The sequence below is a fragment of the Lytechinus variegatus genome, chromosome 12 (genome assembly GCF_018143015.1).
Source record: "Lytechinus variegatus isolate NC3 chromosome 12, Lvar_3.0, whole genome shotgun sequence".
NCBI classification, from domain to species: Eukaryota; Metazoa; Echinodermata; class Echinoidea; order Temnopleuroida; family Toxopneustidae; genus Lytechinus; species Lytechinus variegatus.
Window position 1 is genome coordinate 11063026 of NC_054751.1, and position 9566 is coordinate 11072591.

Here is a 9566-nt window from a genome sequence, read left to right on the forward strand (position 1 = left end):
TGGATGATATTGAAATTCTAATCTTCTCTTTCCCGTTTTATTTGTGAGACAACTCTTGTTTTTATTTTGGAGACAACTTCCAGATAAATGTGAGCTGAGATTTGTCATCAGCGTGTAACATACGGTATCAACTCCCATTCTTTGACAGCAATAGTTTCTGCTCACTGAGCCTATTGATCCATTTTATGCTGAATCAAAGGATGCTAGCTGGTACACTGTAGCCTATAAAGCTGTTTCATTAAGCTGTTAATAAGTTATGAATGACTACAAATGACAGGTAATCTTGAACTATGTGATATATCCCTGTGCAGTTTTCTTACACCCAACATAGTCGTATGTAACTTATACGAACGATTGGCGATCCTTCCTTAGGCTCTAAATCAACACCAATTAAAATTTGGTGTATATCATTGAACACGAGAAAGGATTATGAAACGCCTACCAGGTCAAGCAAATTGATAAATTTGAATCATAAACTATGCCCAGTGTATGCATCTTCATCAAATACCCAGTTTGAACGTTTCTCCACAAAGAAGCAACTGGGGTCCGTTTTATAAAACTTGCAACAACAAAAATACAATAATAGATAAAAGCTACTGAAATCTTCTTGAAAATAGATAGAAAATTTGTTATATAGAAATTGTGCATTTATGATTATAACAGTTCTTTATGAAACGAGAGCCTGTAACACAAGTGATTAATTTTTCAATGAACAGTTTTTCTCCCGAGTCATCTTGATGAGAGGCAGCCAAAATTATGGATAGTCGATGATGAATCCATTTTCTCAACCTTGATAGCAGGGAATGGTACCAAAAAAGGGGCTTCCTCAAGAGTCAAGGGTCACTGCTCTAACCCCACTGAGCTTCCTAAACCCTTCGTAGATTGCATAGGCTCAAGGCTAATCTGCACTCTCTGAAACTTTGCAGATCAGAGTTCATTGCTTTGATTCCCTACCTTCAAACAGACTGTAATGAAAATTGGAGGAAAACACCTAAATTCTGACCATTCCAATTCTTGTTTTAATTATACTCATGCAGACACATGGAAGTGCCATTTAGTTCTACTTCTTATGACTTTGAAAGCATGCTTTGTTTTACTGCATGTTACCAGATTTAGAAATCCTATTCTCAGATTAATTTGATTCAATTTCACATTTATTCCATTCTGGATTTAAAAAGTGCAAGACATCAAATTTGAGAAATGACTTCTTCAAAACTACATGTAATCAACAAATGTTGAATTGTGGAATTTATAGTGGTGGCACCTTTTTTTATTTACTGTTTTGTGGTCATCTGTGCATGGTGAAACGATAACTTCAAATGGGGTTTCTAAAAACTATCTGTCTACATAAAAACCAGTGCAGGGAACAGGATATATATGACCACAAAAAAAAACCCTAGCCAACTGACTGATCAGAACTTTCCTGTGAATTAAACTATAACCCCCCCTCCTCTTCTTCCACTGGAATTCCTTTTGCCACCCTATTGCTATCAGTCCTAACCGATATGAGAATATTCAAATATTTGGAAAAGGTTTCAGAGAAAGGAAGCAGGAATACTTAGATCATGCTTGAATACTTGAATTGCTTTACTTTCATTTTCCCTTTTAGCACATTGAACAGGCCATTTTTCATTGCTGGCATTTATCTGTATGAATAATTTTTAGGAACCCCTAGCTGCTGTTAATTGTACTTCTAATAGCAAAACGAGAATGACTTATAACGTGGTATGAACCCGATTGTGGCCTACCCAAGCTAAAACTAATTACCTTGTTGCTACACAGATTGTCACTGTGAAAATGGCCTATTCTTCTGCACTCCTTGCTTCTCTCTAATACACTAACATATTCTTGTCTTCTAGATCTCTTTGGTTTGAATGCAAATGGACTTCTAAAACCCCTCAGTCATTGTTACGTGTGAAAAGACCTATTTTGACCTCTATCAACATATACATATTGGTCTGCTTTGGAAAGTTCAAAGTAAATTGAATTAATTTGATCGAGTCAGATAATTTCTCATTTAAAACTTCATATAGTATTATTGACCTATTCGTATAGAATTATGTAATTGTGAATGATTCAAATTTTTGTTTGTCCTGTATTAATACAACAGAATTTATTAGTTTCAGAGCTCACTGCATATCCAAAATGTGGATGAGCGAGCAGATCAGAATTGTTTAGAGTAACATATTAAATCTTGCTACACAGGCCTGTGCAAAAATTATGATGATATTGATCATTAATATAGACTTTCAAATTGCAATAGTGCTTGTACAGTACTTCTGGCATAGGGTATACTATTCTTAACATCACAATTTAGAATAGTGAAACGTTTTTCTTTATTGTGATTCATCTGTCAAATTTTTAGATGACACTCCTTCGATGATGTGAACAACCTTATTTGATATATTCCTACAAATAGATTCTCTTAGTAATTGATTGTCTTTCATATTTGTTTCATTGTACAGAAGTCTTTGTTTGATGCTAAAGGCATCTCATAAATATCCAACTTGGCATGATTGGTAGGAATTCTCTCAGTATATCATTCATGTCGTTGATTACTGTAACAGACACCTGCATGCTGCCCTCTATTGCCCTGCTCACACTCATACATTACATAGTTTAATGCAGTGCACTGTCACGTAACATGCAGAAAAGACTATAGACTGTATTCTGAACGTCGGTTTAACTTAAAGGTCAAGTCCACCCCAGAAAATTGTTGGTTTGAAATGATAGAGAAAAAAAATCAATCATAATACTGAAAATTTCCTCAAAATCAGATGTGAAATAGGAGAGTTATGACATTTTAAAGTTTCGCTTATTTTTCACAAAGCAGTGTTATGCTTGGTGGATTTTTCTCCTTTTATTCAAATAAACACTTTATTTGGGGTGGACTTGTCCTTTAAACCATGGTCTTCTAAGTTTAGTCCAGAATTAAGGGAAGCTGTAAGTTTCAAAGTTACCAGGTATGTTTCTTCTTAGTTTACTTGAATCTGTTAATAAATGGTGATGAAAAGTATTGTTTAGATTATGTCAGTATGTTCTCTAAGGCTTTGAGAACATAACTGGATGATGAATTATCTTGTAATAGAGATTTGTGTTACATTTGGCTATCTATAGTTGAATTACAACCTTTGACCTTTGGTTTAGTTAAAACGTAGTTCAGAATACAAGAATGTGTTTATTGGCTTGGCTCTTAAGAACATACAAGCTATTACCATGATAACTTGTAATGCTCTCTTTAATTGGTTCAGAAATACCTCACCCATCTAGTCTTGTCTGCAGACTGCATGAATAAACACTATGTTTATCGTTATCTATCAAGCACCTATACAACGGTACTGCATGCAGATATATTAATCATTCATCATACCAAAATTATTAGTTTTGGTGTCTTCTTTGATTTCAGTTTCAGTTCCAGTTCAGCCATTTTGATTTCCATTTGACAGTACTAGTCCCTCAATCATTTATTAGTAGTAGATCGTGTAGTGTCCTTAACCTGTTCTGCTAATAATTGTAATGGCTATACATGTACTAACCACACATCATAATTTAGTGTAGAATACATGTACTTTTAATTGCAGCCTGCCCCCTGCTCTATGCCTCCACTTTTATTCCAATTACTACTCATCTCCTCTTTTGAAATGTTTGATGATGATGGGAGATTGAAAGTGGGACATTAAACAATTATCTTTCTCTTCTAAAGGGTTTTTTAATTTTAGTGATAATACTTAGGAGTGGAAGTGTTGATATGCTTACATATGTGTTCAGTCAGGAGCCTTTTATATAGACTTGTTTCCCTCATGTATATTGATTCTCACTAAATTGTGCTATTCTCAGAATTTAACTGTGATATTCCCCATTTGTGTTGGTTCCATATCCATACATGGTACACTGGATGATCTTAAGTTAGGTGTTAGTGTTATATACACTGGCCACAGCTCTAAACCTGAATATAAATAAGGCTGGTTCCTGGACTCGTGAGGTGTTGAGCTTTTAACATTTTTGTACACCTGCGTTGGGTGATGGAGTTTCAGCTAGGTTCAGGCAGCTTAAGGGGTACTGGAAATAATATCGAAAAATAGAGTGAAGTAAAATGCCTAAAACTTCATCAAAAGCTGATAACAGTAGAATTTTGAAATCTAGCAATATTTTGTAAAAACGGTTATATACACGTCATCATGAATATCCATTAGGTGAGGTGGGCTGATGATGTCACATCCATACTTTCCCTTTCTTATGTTATAACATGAAATCATAATAATATTTCATATTTTCATTCAGGTGTGAATGATTTGTCTCCCTTACAATTTAATGAGTTGCAACAATGAATATCTAATGTATTAAATCAGTTTTCAACCAAATTTTTCTTTTTTTACTTCTTGGTGGACAAAATTTGAATAAACATAATTTCATGTAATGAAATACAAGTGGGGATATGACATCATCAATTTGCTCATTGAATATTCATGAAGTCTTGCATAGAATTGTTCCACCAGAATAATGCAAATATTTAAAATGTCATAACTTTGTTCGATTGTGATAAAATTTTCAGTGTTTTGTTTGATTTTTCTTTATCTGTTTAAATCATATTATTTTCAGCCTGGAGTACACCTTTAATTTGTGGTCAAAACACCAACACCAAAAACTGAAATCATCTAGTGAGACAGTCCTTTTAACATATCACAAGTTTTGGTTGCCCCTGTAGCAATCTGAAATATCCCATTTGTTTACACAACCTATTTACAGTGTTGCGGATGTAATCCTTTCGATTGCGCAAATATATTTGAATGAGGTTCTTGGAATTTTAGGAAAAATTAAAGCTCTTAGTTTGGGGGATAGGACCGAAGACAAATTACTACAATATTACTTCTGTAATATTGCACAAATTGAATGATACCTTGTTCAACTTTGATATACAACAAATGTTCCTGCTTTTTGCATTCGTCCTATGCGCTCGATCATTTTTGTTGTTGCGCAATCATTTCCTTTCGTGATTTAGGTGAATGGTGCTCTGTTGAAAAGCTTTCGCTCTCGTAGATCACAGCATTTTAACCCCTGTAAAGGTCTTATTCATATACGCAATATTGCCCTATTGTATTATAAAGAAGTATATGGATAGTGCTTTGGACCGATATCCATCAATAATAATAATTTTAGGGTATTGGCAATGACAAACAAGGCATTAGAAACTATAAACATGCCACTATGTGTACATGTGTGGCTGCCCAGTTCCTTATATGAATTTGGAAAATGACTAATATGCTTTGTTCATATGATTTTTGTACTTTTATATCAAGACTGTATGATTTGGGCCATTGTGGACTGTTGGACTCTTTTGTTTACATCAATTTTTGTTTTCCTTTTACAAAATAACATACTTTGTTTCAAGTTAACTGATAATGTATTTTTTGTTATTTCTAATTTTTATTTTTGGCATGCAGTTTATTTTACTTATAAAGTTATTTGCAATGATATAGCCATTTTGCTAGTATTTCATGCCGAATATTTATCATTGTATATTGCTGAAGAATATTGTTATCTTTCTTCATATGTGTACAATATATTCTCAGTAGATCATAGTTTCATTTTAGACAATATTATGGATAAATCACATATTTTCATTATCACAAGCCAAATTATTGTCTTGGTAATAGGCATACAGAGATACCAGTAAAATTTATCAGTAGATAATAGTTTCATTTCAAGAGTGCAATGCACGAAAAATGCAATGCTCAAAATATTTTTTATTTGGTATATCACTGACTGCTTATGATTTTGAAACTGATTAGAAGTCTAAAAGTTTTTGATAAAAGAAATGTATCATGAAGTATATACATCTCTCACAATAATGCAAATACATGTATAACTAATTTGTAGCTGAAATACAAGTGGCTTTCAATGGTAAAACTATTTGCAAATGAATTAAAATCAGATTAAAAATTGAAGGGATGGCAAACAAGAACACAGCAATTTACATTTCTGAATTCTTTTGAATGCAAGGATATTGAACAATTTTGATTTCAGCTTCATAAATAAAAATGCCATTTTGCCATCAATTTACAAAGATCAGTTTAAGGATAAAGAATTCAATTTTGTAAGTGAATATATGTACCTAGAATGTCCTTTTTGGCCCAGTTGCTTTAATATTCTTTTGATCTATCTTCAAAATTTTTCTACAGATCTTATCGCCATGGTAAGCAAAGTTCAAGGTAAGCGCTTGGATGACCAAAGAGGCCTCACACTACGCAACTTAGAGCTACCCGATTTCCTCAAAGTCCCTGCTACCTACACCACCTCTTCTTCATCTTCCACTAAGCCTGTGGACAGTCGTCCGAAGAGTGCCCTCGCTCAGCCTTACCAGTCCAATGCAGCTTCCGAACAGCCAAAGCATGAGCAGGGAGATCTCAAGGGTATTGACATAGAAGCGCTGAAGCTACGGCCAAAGTCGACACCTCCAAGGCAAGGCATAATGAAAGATGACGATGACGGATTCGACGGTATTATACCAACGCAGGATCAAGCTGATGCTGTCTTTGGGAAGGTTGGTCCACGCAGTCCAGTTCATGTTCGCTTCGATGATACCGTCGTGAGCAGTTCCTATCGAGAAACATCTTGGGGTCAGGGGGCATATGTGAACTATCCAATTACAGACAAACTAAGGCCCTCAGTGGCAAATTCGTATCAGTCTGGAACAAGCTCATATCAAACCCCAGACAGTAAGTTGAGTCCACGAGCATATGGCACTGGTCAATTAAATGGGAATGATTCTACAGATTATGGACAGAATACTACGGCATACTCACTGGAGTTTAATAGTTCATTTGGAAGCATGGACCAACCCAACCTGTTGGATACCACGTTAATGTCGACTTCTTCAGACACTCATCTTCCTCCTCCTCCTACTCCAGACATGGATACTACCATACAGGCTGACTTACCAAACTACACTCCTCCTCCTGCGATCGGTGTGGAGCAGCCACGCCCTGCTGGGTTTGCCAAGATGAGCAGCCAGAGCACCCCAGATGTGAGAAAATACCCCATACAGCACCCCTTCCGATCGGGATGCACCCTACCAGGTCATGGCCCGGACGTTGCCCCCAAGCCTGTTGTGGAAGCCAATGGGTACGCTTCCAAAGCGTACACCAGGAGCATATCTGCAGGGCAGCTCTCCTACTCCAATAACAACAACACCAATGTGTCTCTTGCAGTTACTTCCCCAGACATCAAGGTTGAAACAAACAATTGCTATTCGAATTATTGTCCCCTTCCGACCACACCTGACGGGAGCTCCTATGGTGGTTCTTCCACCAACATTGATGACTTGTCCATGTCTCCAACATCTTCAGCCCCACCGGATGTGGCTCAGGTGCACGCCAAGGAAAGAGTCATCAAACCCCCTCCTGCATACCACAGCAACATGTCCACCAGGCAATCAAATGGAGCCTTTACATCCAGTGAAGACTTGTGGGGCGCACCAACCTCTGGCCAAGGGAACCGAAAGGGTGCACCGCAAAGTGCCACTTGGAGTTCCTCAGCAACCAATCCGACCAGTGGTCCATCTGGAAGACCTGCTCGTGGGGCCACATGGTCAGGCCCAAGAGGAAGTGCTCCCCAGGTAACAAGCGCACTCTCCACATCGGCACCACGTAGCTACAGAGGACCAGTGCCGTTCACGAGCGTGCAGCCCCCAAGGACACACCCTAGCTCCCAAGGGGCTGTACCCAAGCTTCCTGTTGGTGGCAACCAAGGAGGATATGGTGAAACCAACAACTTGGGTGCTGGTGCCTCGGGAGGGGCTACAGGAGGGGAAAGTGAGGGAACTGGTTTGCAAGGCAAAGAAACGGTTGTCATCTCCAAGGATGGTAGGAAATTAAGGGCCACATTTGTTTAAAAAAGCCTCTATACAGTTCCAAGAAATCTTGCTCAAGAAAATCTAAATTCCAACAAGAATGTAAATAGGATTTTTAGGGGTATTTTTTTAAATGAAATGCTGCATTTATAAAAGATGCAAAAAAACAACAACCCAAAACAAAGAAATTTATTAAATTAGACGTTCCAATATCACAATGAAAAAATAACATAGATTTGTCGGAATATCATTTCTACAGCACCATTTTTTTTAACCACTGAAAAAATAAATAAAATAAAGTGAATTTGTACATAAGTTCAACAAACAGTAATTTTTTTTTCCTTTTGAGTGATGACAATCTTCAGGTACCAGTAGTTTAGTTTATTTTCAGTTTTTGTTTGTACATATATTTGTAACCACATTTGAATTTTATATCACATGAGTCACATGAGTTTGTATTATGATTATACCATTTTCCATCATTATTAAGCCTTTTGATTGTTTATTTGGTCAAGTCGGATTAATGCATGTTTTCAAGATCTGGAGAAATATAAAATGTTAGGGGTGTCTTCGTTGTATTTTACTGCAAATTATTATTTTTTTGTGTGTATGTATATGTAATGTCAGTTTGCATGAATTAGGTTGTTCTTTAAGAATGAAAAAAAATATTCATTGCCTTCAGAATAAATATTGAACAACTTCTGAAATAGTGACATTTTGTAGATAGAATAAACATATATGACCTGTAATTTATGAATTACCAAAGAGTTTATGCTGTATATATTTCTTTATAGAACATATCTGCCATTTCTGGTGAACACTTTTCTAACAGACTTTCTATATTATATGTACATTTTGTATATTTACTTAGTGGTATCAGATACTTGATATATAAGTGGTCGCTCATAGCCTTATGGTTGTTTTTAATCCTTCTTGTGAGACATTTCTCACTGTATTTTCCAGCATGATAATATTTTGTCAAATATCGGTTGTATTTGCTAGTCATACTTGTTATGCAAGGGGGGGGTGTTAATATCTTTTAAGTTATTATTCTCCATTTCCAGTTTTTTAGCGTAAGTAGCATCCTTAAATTGTATCGAATGTGAAGTCGTGTTTGTACATCACATTTTAATAATTTTTGTTCTTACTCGCGCCTAAGCTTCACAACTTACTTCTTTACGTCATGAAAATCCTATTAATTATCAAGAGACTACACCATCTAAAATCACATTACAGGGAAATAAGCTCGGATGATGAGGGGTTAGAAATGAATTTAGTGGCATGTGACGTTCATTTTCATCTGAATAGCCACTTAGGCCATGAGTTGAAAGAAACAGTTTGTGTTCAAACATTGATATTGCACAAACTGAATGCACAAACTGAATGTGCAGAAAGTTATAAATCAATCACTTAGATCCTGGAAAATGGATGTGCAGTTCTGAACCTTCTTGAAAGTCAATAATTTACAGCTTTTTCTGACATCAGCAAACAAAACCAAAAACCAGGAAAGCTGTCCCTTTGTTAATGAGCAATTATGCCTTGGTAATCTGTCCAAATACCTACATTTACTGTAATCATGAGACAGTCGATCTCAATCAAGGATCGCCTTGAACATCCTTCTCTCAGAGGTCCATACTTTTCTATCTTTTTCTTAGTATTCTTTATACATGGCAAAAAGAAGCTGCTTATCTAAAAAAAAGAGCCAATGGAGTAAATT

At 36.1% G+C, this 9566-nt stretch overlaps 1 protein-coding gene across 4 annotated transcripts in view; it reads left to right on the forward strand.

Annotated features, from left to right (window-relative positions):
- LOC121425641 (regulator of G-protein signaling 12-like) overlaps positions 1–8752 on the forward strand; it is a 67618-nt gene extending 58866 nt beyond the window's left edge. For 3 of the 4 annotated variants that reach the window (XM_041621768.1, XM_041621771.1, XM_041621772.1), the window contains one exon: positions 6180–8752. In XM_041621768.1, coding sequence (XP_041477702.1) covers positions 6180–7891 — 1712 coding nt within the window. In that variant the 3' untranslated portion in view covers positions 7892–8752. Of the gene's footprint in view, positions 1–2465; positions 2520–6179 lie in introns of all 4 variants that reach the window. The other variant, XM_041621773.1, reaches the window with a different exon arrangement.
- The last annotated feature ends 814 nt before the right edge of the window (positions 8753–9566 follow it).